At 48.0% G+C, this 14,160-nt stretch overlaps 2 protein-coding genes across 6 annotated transcripts in view; one reads left to right on the forward strand and one right to left on the reverse strand.

Annotated features, from left to right (window-relative positions):
* Nfat (nuclear factor of activated T cells 3) overlaps positions 1-12,463 on the forward strand; it is a 41,447-nt gene extending 28,984 nt beyond the window's left edge. For 2 of the 5 annotated variants that reach the window (XM_076814203.1, XM_076814200.1), the window contains 5 exons: positions 3,094-3,383; positions 5,558-5,849; positions 6,712-7,251; positions 7,345-7,809; positions 8,659-12,463. In XM_076814203.1, the coding sequence (XP_076670318.1) occupies positions 3,094-3,383; positions 5,558-5,849; positions 6,712-7,251; positions 7,345-7,809; positions 8,659-10,976 (3,905 nt within the window). In that variant the 3' untranslated portion in view covers positions 10,977-12,463. Of the gene's footprint in view, positions 1-583; positions 813-3,093; positions 3,384-5,557; positions 5,850-6,711; positions 7,252-7,344; positions 7,810-8,658 lie in introns of those variants that run through there. The other 3 variants (XM_076814204.1, XM_076814202.1, XM_076814201.1) reach the window with 3 other exon arrangements.
* A 71-nt stretch (positions 12,464-12,534) lies between these two features.
* Positions 12,535-13,882, reverse strand: LOC143369838 (endoribonuclease LACTB2). The gene is made up of 3 exons (XM_076814224.1): positions 13,555-13,882; positions 12,838-13,477; positions 12,535-12,764 (listed from the first exon to the last, which is right to left on the reverse strand). The coding sequence occupies exons 1-3, from the start codon at positions 13,680-13,682 to the stop codon at positions 12,651-12,653; spliced, it is 882 nt and encodes a 293-aa protein (XP_076670339.1). The 5' UTR covers positions 13,683-13,882; the 3' UTR covers positions 12,535-12,650.
* Between the last annotated feature and the right edge of the window lie 278 nt (positions 13,883-14,160).

A 14,160-nucleotide genomic window follows, 5' to 3' on the forward strand; every position in this document is an offset into this window, starting at 1 on the left:
ATCAAACTGCCGACTCGTTTCCGTCTGGCCGCTGCCGCCGCCTGTGCTCTGGATTCCGCAAAATTTATTTCGACACCGTCGCCGCGGTCTTTTTCTTCTCAACGCGACCCATTATCTCACTCATTATCTTTATTGTCGCCGACGATCCGTGTCCACAGTCTGGCACCGCGATCTTTTCGATTTCCCTCGGGTCCATTTTGAACGCCTCTTGGTATCGTCGAGAGAGGAGGTCCTCGAGCTCGGAAAATCGTAACTACAAGGGTTGACGGTGGGTGTATCGAAGAACCGCGAAGATATTTGTAATCTTGGCAGGTGAATGATGATCCAGGAGCTTTAAACGCGAGGTTCCATTAATATTTCTGTAATAGAAGAATTCTCCTATCAGGCAAATCACAAGAAAACTACCCCCGACTATCTAAACTCCTTCCCGTCCCTGTGTACCTATACATTCAACTTCGACTTTCGATGCGATCTACTAATGATGTGTCAGCAGCTTCTACTAACGAGGGCTAACAGTGAAGGGAAGTGGAAGATGGGAAGGATGCGTCCAGATGTTATTTAGTTCGATTTTAATGATTCGCGGGAGAAAGGAAGTGGGAACAACGGAGCGGAGAGCGCGATAGCCGTGCGATGCAGGGGCATCGAGGTTGAAAACGGTGAAGATCGTCGCAAAGCGTTTTGGGTCGTTGACATCGTCCCGTGATTTTCCTCGACGATCACACCGATGCACCTTGCACGTGTGTGTACGTGCCCATTACGTCGGACTGCCCACCCCGTTGGGTTGCGGCAGGGTGCGAGGGGGCGAGACGGGGGTGAGCTTCCTCGCCACCAGTTGCATTCGCGATTGCAACTTCACCCCCACACGCAATTATCCCATCCAGTAGTTGTGCTTCTATAGATAGACTGATATTGCTCTCTCCTCGCTCTCTTTCTCTCCCCCTTCTCTGTTTCGTGATATCCCTCGATCCTTTTCACTCCTACCTCTCCCTCTTTCTCTCCTTCCAGCTCACAGTTTTTCCCTCTTTATCTGCTCGTTCGAGGCTGCCAGCTCGCGAGAACGTACCGTGGATGTATCTTATTTACGCGAGCAACTGCCGCGCTCGCGTTTACTCTAACATTTTGTTACGGGTAGAAAATTAATTGTTAAATTAGGGGCGCTGATTTTCGGCGGTTTTCGATCGTCTTTCTCGCGTTAGAGGGTTGAAGAAATTTGGTGATTCGTATTGCTGTGCTACTGAGGATAGAAGCGTCGAGAATGGTTTAATGTTCCTCTGGACCTTAGTTCTCGAAACTGCAGCCGCGCTATGCAACCTGTACAACACTAATTTGCTGAATACACTTAAGACCGTTTCACGGAACCGTCGCGGTAAAGCGTGGATGTTGGAGCATCGGTTTATGCACTGTCTTCTAAACTGTTACTGTATACAGCGTTACTTCGAGTTTCATCGAAAGGGGCGTATTTGATAAACCTATCGATAAGCACCGTGCTATTAACGAGATAGATGCGTCCCAATGTGAAATCCTCAACGATCATCCGCATCCCCGCGTGCACAGTAGATACATTTATTATTACGCGCACTGCGCATTTGATTTGCGATCGGACTTTAACCAGGCAGCACTGGGCGGAACGACGAACAACAATTTGGAAGTTCGAGCCAATAATAACAGTCTGTTCGAGCAGTCCCCCTCGATTCTATTTCACATAAAGAGAAATCCTGGTTTCCAGTGATCTCTCTAATGATCTCTTAGTTTCACTCGACCAGTTATTAATCAATTCACTTATTAAAAAAATACGAAATGTACTCTTCGTTTAAGAGGATACGTGCTTGTATCCCCATTAATTCAGATTCGCCTTGTTAGCGAACCGTAAATCACAGACTCAATATGAAAAGCTGTCAGTAGATTTATTGTTTGACACTTCAACTTTCCTGCCACTGTGATCGAAGTTCAACGACAGATTGGAGGCAAAGTACACGCTCGGACGCTTCGAGGGAGCATCGTCTGTCGTTTCGATTACTCCCCATCCCTCTGGAATGAATTTTCGAATCCGATTCTAGCAGACTACTTACACTCGTCAAAATTAAAAAAAATAACAAAATCATAATTGAAGGGGCGAGTATCGCGCGCTCCACTTGTCGATCGCGGCTTCTTAATCGCCCGGAGATAATGTCCATCGCGTTCTTAGTCCAGGCTCGAGAGAACGCGAGCAATCGTCGATCTCGATCGGACTTTGTACGGTTCGATTGTCTGGGGCAGGGGGATCGAGCGCGGAAAAACGAAAATTACGATCGATCTCGCGGCTAAAAATTGCTCTCGAGGATCGCCGCACGGCTCGAGCCAGGTCACGGTTATTTAAATGCAGCCCGCATTTTCTCCTTTCGCTGGCCAAGTGAATGCTGACGATTCTTTGAAAGTTCCTCGATAACGCCATTCGAGAACGTTACGATCGACAGCCGGCGTTATCGATCGCAGCCACGTACGTTCCCGACAGCCACTATTTTTTTTTTTCCCAAGTGCTCTGGGCCAGATATTACATAACTGCCCAGCGATGCTATAGATCCACGGATCTACGACTGGGTTTTATCTACGGCCGATCAAGATGACCGTTTATCGCGGCACGGCCCCGGCGGCCTTTGAATTTCGCCTGGAGACGTGTCATTGTCCGAGTTAAGCTATTTGTTCGCTGCAATTCTGCATCGCTGCGGAGAGGTGAGCGACAGCTCTGAGATGCGTTCATTGCCGCCGACTCGGTTTCATTCCCCACGGTCGAGCTCGTTGGGATCACTTGATGCCACTCAAATCGGAAACCTTTAAGTGACAATCAGGGTTTCAATGAATCGCGCCAGCTTGTATCGTGAATGGGTCTCGTCCTTTGCCTCTCGCTCAACTCATCCCCTCGACCCACGACTACCCTTCAATTCTACTCCAACTACGATCGGGTTCACCAACACTTCCGAGGAATCAGAAACAGAGAGGAGCCTCTACTTAACAGATCCTCCACCTTAACTTCTGTCCTAACCGAGAGCACCCTGCTCTGAAGCCGGAGATAATCTCGTCTGACCAGTCTAAATCGATCGATATCTGTGATTTCAGGTAACAATGCAGGTGGCAGGTCGTCAGCGGTGACAGGATCGGTCCAGAGGAGCACCGTCACGCCGAGCAATCGCGCGCACTCTGCGAGCAGGAGGATCAGCCATCAGCAGCGCCAGCAGCAGCAACAGCAGCAGAAGCCGCAGCAACAGCAGCCCAGGATACCCTTGGGATCCTTGAGGACCCCGGATGATCACGGCCCGAGAGCCAGCTCGGCACAGGACGTTTGCGACAATTCGAACGACTCCGGGCTCGGTTTCGAGGAACGCCAGCAACATCTCACCAGCGCAAACGTTAGTTGGATACGCACGTGACGGTTACCATCGCGAGACAGACGCACTCGACGCACGGTCTTCGACGGGTCCGCGCCGTTTTGTTTACGCGTCGCGGCGGAGGGTTATCGCGACGGTGACAAAAGCAAAAGCGTCGAGCCGCGGCGCGTTATCGGCCATCATCGGAATGGCGTTACCATCGTGGAGCGATATATCGCCTATTGTCTAAAAACAACTCGCGGCTGGATTCGGTGGTGTAACTGGTTGACAAAGGAAAACCATGTTTCGCCAGTATCTTTATCCGCGCGAAAAACAATGTCCAGTCAACAGCCTAGGCGGAAGAAATATCGCCGGGACTAGAGCTATTCCACGTCAAAACGGATAGGCGAAAAATTTAGTTTCACCGATTCTCTTCAAAATTACAGCATTTGTCGATAACCTTGCGAAAACGAAGTATACTAAATTTCAGCGGCCTATGTCAAATAGTTTTCGAAATATTTAATGTTAAAGTTTCGAAAATTCAAACAAAATCAGCTGACGCGTCGTCACTTAAACTGTAATATCTCGGTCATTTTTAAAGATAATGCCACCGTCTTGGGCTTATTTTATAACTGAAGAAATGCTTTCTCAAAACGTGTATGAAATATTTTGTTTATTGTTAATAAACTTAACAGTAATCGATGTCAAAGTTTCAAATCAGACCATATAAAAGATTAGCAATAGTGGGTAGCAGATATTCCTACTATTTTTCTCGAGAATACCGAAAATACCGAAAGAAAAATTTGTTTTAACCCATCGTATATAAATACTTTCCTACGCTAGGCTATTGTTTTGAAAACGCGTGCGTGCGGACTGACCATGGGATCCGTGCAGTTCCAAGTGCACTATCGTAAGTTTTATTTTTTTATTAACTGTCCCAAAGTCTCTCCACTTTTTTGAAAAAGGCATTTATTAGTTGAAGACTTAACGAATCGAATGGTATTTTTTTCAAGCCGGACCGGTGGGTGGGAACGACGTCAAATCGCGATTTGAAACTTTGACATCGATTACTGTTAAGTTTATTAACAATAAACAAAATATTCTATATACGTTTTGAGAAAGCATTCCTTCAGCTTTAAAATGAACCCAAGACGGTGGCATTATCTTTAAAAACGACCGAGATATTACAGTTTAAGTGATGACGCGTCAGCCGATTTTCTTTGAATGTCGAAACTTTAACATTAAATATTTCGAAAACTACTCGACATAGGTCGTTGAAATTTAGTATACTTTGTTTTTGCGAGGTTATCGACAAATGCTGTGATTTTAAAGAGAATCGGTGAAACTAAATTTTTACCTATCCGTTTTGACGTGGAATAGCTCACTAGTGGAGCGCGCGCGGGCCGATGCTCGCGCGATACTCAGCCGCGGCAATTGCACGTTTCTTTTTTTTTTTATTGTCGCTGCGCAAACACGCCCCGCTCGTCGCCGCGCGTGCTTTGATTGATATCGGTACGTGTAACGATAATTTATTCTCGGCCCCGTTGCGCAACACCCGCCGACACACGATTAAAGGCTTCAAAGGTCTGTGCACGTGTAGCATTTAGAAAACAATCACCTGGGCTACACTTTGCTCTATTTATGATCCTCGGATCTGTAGGCATATATGGGTCAGGGTGGTTTTGACACTCCCGTGGCTCTTGATCCTATACCAGTTGAGTTTCAGCAATTAAAACCACCCTGTACAGTCAGGTGCCCGCAAGCTTAAGGTTTCCCAATTCTTTAATTCACAATACCCTAAGACCTTCCACGATACATACCATCGACTTCAGAAACCACCATGCCAGTCCGTTTCCATCCCACCCTCGGCCATCCAGTTCCTCCTTCCTTGAATGCCTGCGTCAACGAGGTCGCATCGTTCAGCCCCTGAAAATGTTTCCCAAGAGGCCATCCTCGTACTCGAAGCCTCTGAAGCTTCCCCTACAGTTACGCCACTGTTCGTGCATACGCGAGCGGTACCTAACGCTGTCGCTCGTGTTGCCGCCTAGGATCGCCGTTGATTCGACGACAACGACGCCGGCTGGTTTCTAACGGTAGTTGAACCCGGCCCGATGGACCGATTCTGATTCGTTAAATTGAGCCGGCTAAGTTGCACGAGCGGGCGCACACCGACGTACACGTACACGCGGCTCTATCAATCTGTCGTTGCTTAACAGGCTTGGAACGGCGCCGGCGAGGAGGACTCGAAGAGGAGGAAGATGGACATCAAGCTCGAGTCCGAGGACGCCAACTTCGCGTTCCCGGAGGTCGCGCACACCGCCAGCCCCGAGGGCAAGGCCAGCAGCAGGAGGACCGCCAACGGGATAGGGCTGGCCGCGATACCCAGCAGCAGGAATGGGACAGGCGGCAGGGTGGTCGAGGTGGCCAGATCTCGCGCAGGCATGGGAGTCCTCGCCAAGAGGCCACCTACCGCTCACCAAGGCCCAATCACCCTCACCTCCCAACTATGTACGTGCTAGCCACAGTTGCTTTCGCTCCTCTTCGAACGAACACGTTTATCGCCGGCCCTTTCCCCCCTTCTTTCCTTCCCTTCTTCCTTTTATCGATCACCAAAACCGATGGGGTTTATCGATCCGGTCGGGAGCAAGCCTAGGCGGGCGGCCCTGACAATTTATTGCCGTTGATATTGTAGTTTTTCGGCGGAGATACACCGAGGTCCCGGCGAGGTCACACGGCTCGAGATAACGAATCCCTCCGGAGATATACTTCGGTCTCGTCGCCGAGGAGCATCGTCGTCGGTCACATTATATCGTAACTTTTAAGCAGAGGGTTATTAGATAGCTCGTACCGAGCGATTTGCAGGGAGATTCGTTTGTTTGCATCTGGATCTCGATGCCTGACGACGGGTTTCGCAACTGGTGTTTCGGATGATACAAACTGATAACTCTCGGCTCGCATCACTACTCGCCAGGCACATTTTCACCGCGACTCGCGCCCCGCGGTTCTTTCGATCGTTCCATTTCCGGGGAAATTTCTCAACCAACCACTTCTCACATGCTGCTCGCTATCTGCGCTATTTGGCAACCGATCTGTTCCGACTTTCCACGGATCCTCGATATAGCTTCTGTGATATCGAGCGCGATATCGAATGCGGGCGAGACACCGAGGCTACACTTGTCCGCTTTCCATCGAAATGATCTCCCCTTTCATCCTACGAGCGTGTATTCCGTTTGACCTCTTAAAGGAAGAGAAGACGGGATTGTATAAGGAAATGAAGTAATCCCGTTGCAATCCCTCGTCTCCTATGTTTGCGCTGCTATAGCTCTCGTAACTTGATTGCATTGGATTACACGATCACATTTTCAATCAGTGCTTTCTCTGGGACGTGCAGGCAGCGCCTCCGCGGACGGGAAGGTCCAGCTGCAGATCATCTGCCAGCCAGAGCAGCAGCATCGGGCTCGTTACCAGACGGAGGGCTCCAGGGGGGCGGTGAAGGATCGCACGGGGAACGGGTTCCCCATTGTACGGTTGGTTGGTTACGATAAGCCGGCCACTCTTCAGGTTTTCATCGGCACGGACCTCGGCCGTGTCGCGCCGCACATGTTCTACCAAGCCTGCCGCGTGAGCGGGAAGAACTCGACGCCGTGCGTCGAGCGCAAGATCGACGGGACCATTGTGATCGAGGTGGACATGGATCCCACCAAGGACATGATGGTCACGTGCGACTGCGTTGGTATATTGAAGGAGCGTAACGTCGACGTGGAGCACAGATTCCCCCAGGAGGCGGGGATTCTCCAAGGGCGCAGCAAGAAGAAATCGACCCGCTGTCGCATGGTCTTCCGCACGATGCTCGCTCATCCGGACGGCACCACGGAGACACTGCAAGTCTGCTCCCAGCCGATAGTCTGCAGTGAGTGTGGCGATACTAATTTTAATCTCTTCCGGCTTTGAATTCCAAACGGCGCCGGTGACGAATTTAAAATGTCACGTTGATGTGTCGCAGCTCAGCCGCCCGGCATCCCGGAGATCTGCAAGAAGTCGCTCACGTCGTGCCCGTGCACCGGCGGGTTAGAACTGTTCATCCTCGGCAAGAACTTCCTGAAGGACACCCGCGTGGTGTTCCAGCTGGACAACGACGACCTGTCCAGTAGCTTGGAGCCGCACTGGCAGTGCGCGGTTCTGCCCGACAAGGAGTTCCTGCAACAGACGCACCTGGTATGCGTCGTGCCCGCTTACAGACGGCAGGATCTGGCGCCCTCGGAGAAGATCAACCTGAAATTGTACGCGGTTTCGTCTGGGAAAACGAGCGAGCCGCACACGTTCCACTACACCGCCGCGTCCACGCCGCCTGAGCCATCGGTGGGCAAAGTCGAACCTATAACTCCGCCTCTCTCCACCTCGAACGGTGACGCTAACCTTGCGACGTCCCCTACAGCGGTGTCTCTAACTACAGGTGTAACGCCAAACAGTAAGTGGACTTTAATCATTGAGAAGCGAAGACAGTTCGCTGCCTCTTTAAGAGGACCTTCCGGTCTAGAGCCCAAAAAATAGGTGATTTTTAGGAATTAATTAAAGGAAAACTACTGTATATAATTTAATGGGATTTTTTGCATTGTATTAAGGATGTCTTAAATTATAGAAATATATTTTTTGTTTTATAATTAATCATTGCAGGCGGCACTGAGTCGTTAAAATCAAGGCGTTAAAAAATTGATCCAAATCGGTGGGACTTGAATCTCCAAAAGTTATTATCCGATTCGACTGAAATTTTTCTTATTTGGAAGAATATACTTCTGGCTAGAGGGGAAACCAGAACAAATTACAAAAATAACATTTTTTTAGAAAATAACGACACTTGAAGTTTGAAATCACTTTTTTCCTATATTTTTCACCCTTTCAACGCCTTTGAAAATTATAAATTGTCAATTTTTTGTATTTTTTTCTGGTATTCCCCCTAGCAAGAACTATATTCTTCAAAATAAAAAAAGTTTCAGTCGAATCGGATAATAACTTTTGGAAATACATGTCCCACCGTTTTGAGAACACTGTTTCGAGAAAAACGGGTTTAAAGTTTTACGTGGGCACCGAGTGGTCGGGTGTTGCCCATGCATTTGCCGCTACTCAAATGCCTATAACTTCGGGGATTTTACGAATTTCAACAAATCCTTTTAAACACGTATTCCTAAAATGTTGAACATTCGAAAAACGAAATAAAAAAAATCGACTTTTAGACCGGAACCTCCCCTTAATGATAAGCTCAGGAAAAGATGGAGAAGGAAAGAAATTGTATAAACGTATCGCGTCATGAATGTTTCAGCTCTGATCACTCAAGCAGCCGCTGGAACGCCGAATTTCTTGTCGACGATGCAACCGCAGCAACCATCATCCCAGACGTCGGAAGTTCTTAAGAACGATCCCAGCCCGCCACCGGTCACGGCGTCATCCCAGGTAACGCCGGTTATGATGTGGGCAGCGCAGAGTCCGAATTGCCAAAATTCACCGCCCGACGTGATGATGCCGCCTCCAGCGTTGGTAGCGAACCCGCTCCTGAGCCGTAGATCTTCTTCTAATCTTCAGCTAATACTACCAGACAATTTGAAAACAGAGGTGCTGGACGAGAACAGCGAGAGCAGTATGATCAGCGAGAACAGCATGCAAAGCATACCGACGCCGACCGCGAACGGCTCGTCGGGCACGAGCCCGTTGCAGCAGCTCGTGAACGAGAGCACGAGGGACACGTCGCAGGCGAACATGATCAGGTCCGGGCCAGTCGCGGCGAACACGTCGCCGGTGCAGGAGGCGGCGGTGAATCTACTCGGCGTAGTCGATCTGATGCGGAATCAGCATTCGCTGTCGATGGTGACGCCGCACCAGACCACCTTCGGAGGTATGCACGACTCGTCCCAAGTCAAAGTCCTAAGTCCTCACCATATCAACAAAGACACTAACCCAATGTTACCGGCAGAAACCAGTCCTAACGGGAGCCTCCAGGGCGGCGGTGTCGTTGATCTACGCATGAAACACCATCAGTCGGAATTCGCCGTTCTGCCCAACTACACTGCGCCGCCTAACGGGCAACCGTTGCCCGCGCAGAGTGGTCACAGCGTGGAGAAATACCTCAACCATATCGAGTCCAACGTCAAAGAGGCCGAGAGTCAAGAGAACGGCTTCGTGGGGAACATGCAGCAACGAGCTTCCATAATCGCCACCGGTCTACAGCCTCAGCAGGGGCAACCTTCCAGTATGCTCGCCACCGCCGCTCAAGCCGTGAAGCTGGATCTCGTTAATCCCGCGGCGGAAAGCCATCAGTTAGTGTCGCCGCTTCGTAACGTCAATCCCAACGGTAATACCCTGATGAGTCACGTGACCGCGGTCGCCGATCACGAGACGATACCTAGCCCCCAGCAGACTAGAACTAGCCCAACAATCCCTGTGAAAACGATGCTCCTCGAGGCGTTGATGCCACCCCCGACCGTTCCGGCGCTGACCGCGAACGGAGCGCCGTCCGTTTCACCTCCCGCGTCGGTGGTCCCGGAACAGGCCGCTAGTGATAGTTTACTGACAACGATCAACGCCGCCCTTCTCCCACCGATGCAGGAGTCACCGGTAAGCGCGACCGTTACGTCGAACACTACCGTCGCCGTGCCGTCCCACAATTCCCTGCAAGTGGCCACCGAGACTATACCAACGGCGGCCGATCATATCCCCCAAATGCAAGGTCTCATTCAACAAGACGTCGTGGCCATGCAGCAAGTACAGCAGGTGGAGCAAGTTGTCGCGCAGGCACAGCAGCAGGTCGAGCAGGTTGTCGCTCAAGCGCAGCAGCAGGCTGTCCAGGCTGTGCACCAGGCGCAGCAGCAGGCCGCTCAGCACGTCGTGCAACACGCGCAGGTTGTTAGGCAGGCCGTGGAGCAAGTGCAGGCTGTGCAGCAAGTTCAGGCCGTGCCCGCGGTTCAGCAAGCTGTGCAGCAGGCTACCCAGGAAGCGGTTCAGCAGGCGGTGCACCAGGCGACGCAGGAAGTGGTGCAACAGGTTCAAGTGGTTCAGCAGGCGGTGCAGCAAGCGCAGGCAGCTCAGGCGATGCAACAGGCGGTGCAGCAAGATATTGGCTCTATGCTGAACCAGCCTGCCGGGTTTGTCGCGGAGGCCAGCTCTGCTCTCGCCAGCGGAGCGGCCCAAGAACCATCGCAGCAGAGACTAACGACTGCCGCGGAACAGGCGATTAATAACGTGATCACTAACGCCACTCAGGACATCATTAACAACCGACCTATCAGCACGACAACCGCCCACGCTATCATCGCCACCAAGAATATATTGAACAGCGTGGCCACTCAAAGTGCACAGTTGATGAACACTGCTATGGAAGGAATTTTGCCCAAATCGCCTCCCAGCCAGAACAATATCGTTGAACAAGTCGCGAGTAAGTCACCACCGGTCGCTCTACCCGTGACACCTAACAGACAGAACGTGAACCCGCCTATATCGAATGCGGCGAACAATGGGGGCGGGGCGACGATTAGAAAGCAAGAGGATGGTATGTTGCCTCAGGAGCTTACGTCTATGTCGGAGCACGATCTGTTGAGCTACATAAATCCAAGCTGCTTCGATCCCCAGAGCGGTTTTCTTATGTAGTGCTGCCGTATTCTTGTCGTTGACGATGCGATTGTATTCGAGGCGCTCGGATACTGGCAGGGGTGATCGAATTCCAGCCAAATGGAATACAGAACTTATCCTTGGCTCGGTACGAGTTCTCTATATCTGTGCCACACGGTCGTTTCAGACTTTGTATGTGATAGAAATGAAACCAGCTTTTTTTTGTATGACAAGAATGGACGAAGTTTGCACCACCAATTTGTAACAATCGAAAACTTATCGTGTTTAAGTAAGACGGGCGCGACGAGAGCGCGACAATTAGGGTTTCCTTTATTCCTTCTCCTTTTTCTACGAGTTGTCGGATGTGATAATTCATATATTATTTATCAATGCCTCTTGCGCATCCAGGTGCCTTTCCCCCTATTGTAAAGTATCTCAGAGATTGGTATCTTTCTCGTGCAAAAAAGGAGTGTATCGTGAGACTAACGATACGCGCTCGCGCGCGCGTGAACGTGTGTATGTCCTAACTAAATGATCGACAAATGTACTGACCCCACTCAACTCTAGGAGGAGCGATGGAATTGAGTGTAGCAAAAGTTACGTTCGACTTAACAAGTACCTTAAAGTAGAATATCTATCCTACGGTTCATTGATACATCTCCTCTTCATTCTTTTTTTTCTTTTTTTTTTTTCTTTGACTTGATTTCATTCTAACCAATGGATCATCTTGTTGTTCGGCATCGTTTCTATTATATTTCTAAGTATAATATATTTCGTATGTTGTTTAATGATTAAAATTTTTTGTTGATAATTAATACCAATAATAGAATATGTGATTGCGTTGATGATGTTATCGATAACAGATAGGTAAATACAAAAATGACAGAGAGATTATATTATATATATATATATGTATATGTCAGTACGAGGAATAATTAATATAGAGATATATATCATTGAGGTATATATATATAAAATATATATATAATATATATATTTTACGTTTACCCAAAGAGAGAAGCAGTTGATCGGACAAAGTGAGCTTATTAAAAATATAATGAAATCTATATTATAGAAATATATCGTAACGTCAAGTTACACCGAGGGTTCTCCCTTTTGTTCAAGATGAGAGGTGCTATGTACCACGTGTACGAATACTCGCCAACATTATCTAGTAGGAGACAGATTTTATAATGAAAATATTGAAACATTTATTGTCGTGATATGTCTTTGTAGCAAAGTATATATATATATTTTATATATCGAGCATCTATTTACGTGTCGCGTGATTTTAACAGGACCGTTAGAACGAACAGCATGAACGCTAACGTTAATCAAATAAACAGAGATCATTGTGCTATGTGGTATATACTTCGTGAATTTGTTTGTAATATTTACTGTACACTGTACGCACATCATGTAGCGTCGTCAGCTTATACATTGAGAGGAAAGAGAGCGAGAGAAATCATGAGCATGTATCATCATTTTACCCCTGTAAGTTGAATAAATGTTTCACAGCATCGCTAGATCTCGACAATTTTCTCGATCGACGAGGGAGTGGAGTTAGTACTAAAGGTAATAAATTATGATACCAATAGGCAGCTGGTCATCACTTTTATACAACATTTACAGGTATTATGTTTTACAGTAATAATACTAAATAACTTAAATTTTTACAATTCAAAATTACATAACGCGCTAAATTTAATTCGGTCATATACTTTGCCACTTCCCTTTCTCGCCTTTCACTTTGCCTTCTCTTAGTAATTTCAGAAGATGGTGTTCCACGTTGTACGCGGCTGCCTCCCACATAATATTCGCGTTATCCTGAAAGTGTGAAAATTTATATTACCCGCTTCGTACTTGTAATATGCGGCGCAAATCAGACACAAATTATTACCGTGTACATATGCTTCGCGATATCCATTTCTGACATTGCTTTGCTCTTTGAATTTTCCGCTAAGATCTCCAAAATTGTATTCTCTCGCCTCAACCTGTGCTCTATGTAGAATTTAATACTGGACACTGAGTCGTGTATCACTGCTCCATGTCCGGGATATATAACCTGCGGTTGAAGTTCCAAAATCTTTCTCAGCGACTGTATGTAAGCGTGCAGGTCTTCGAACACAGCGGTTCTCTCTCCGAGAATGCAGTCTCCGCTAAACAATGCCTGCTCGTTGTCTAGAAATAGAGTGGCGTGGTCCGTCGAGTGTCCCGGAGTATGATGGACACGGACTTTAGCACCTTCGACTTCTAATACTTGCTCATCCCTCAGTGGTTCCCAATTAGTCGACTTCTCCTCTTCGCTCGGCTCTTTGTCATCCGGAGCTCTGGGTAGTTTCCATATTGTGCTACGAGTAACGGCAGGGCTTATGGTCCTGAGCAAATCTTGCACCGAATTCGCTCCGCCTATGTGGTCGGGATGCCAATGTGTGATTAGCAAGTGCTCTATCGTTGCTTTCTCTTCTTCCAATACCTGACGCAATAGTTTTGTGTATTGCGTGGCAGTCCTCCTTTCTCCTGTATCAATCAATATACGCCTGTAAAGAAGGCATTCGTTTGCGTCATCCTACTTAGCGGTTCGCCTTTATGAAAATGTACATGTGTCATATCTCACCTGGACCCAGTACCAACAAGGTAAGTATTTGTGCCTTGCAGTGTCATGAATCCTGGATTACACCCTAAGATCCGTATCACTCTGTTAGACAATCTTGATATCGAAGGCAAATCTGTTAGAGGCTTCATAGTTAAAATCCCTTGGCGCTTTACCAGCAATTTACTTGCGCGCAATTAATACGTCCGACTTAGCTACTTGACAATAGAGCACTGACGAATTACTCAATCACTCGTCAGCAGTAATCGGGAAAGTACTAAATAACGTACGTAGCGGTTATCTTTTTCCTGGCGCATATTTGCACTGTGATCGTATCACTTTTATGGTTAAGGTGGCATGATCTCATCGCTATGCTTAATAAGTGGTATATAAATATGTAGGAAGTAGGAAGCACGCGTTTTTATCTATTTCTATTGACAGCCTATAATACCGAAGACTACAGGGTGCCTCATATAGCGAGCTGATCTATATACATTTTTGACACATCGTCTGAGCAATATTGATTGCTGTTAGATAAGCTGTGCGTAGATACGCGTAAGTCCAAAGCACTGATAAGTATAGGAATTCGCAGGCAGTCTGAAACCATTTAATTACGTATTATCAGATTCT

This window comes from Andrena cerasifolii, chromosome 6 (assembly GCF_050908995.1).
Source record: "Andrena cerasifolii isolate SP2316 chromosome 6, iyAndCera1_principal, whole genome shotgun sequence".
Classification (NCBI taxonomy): Eukaryota; Metazoa; Arthropoda; class Insecta; order Hymenoptera; family Andrenidae; genus Andrena; species Andrena cerasifolii.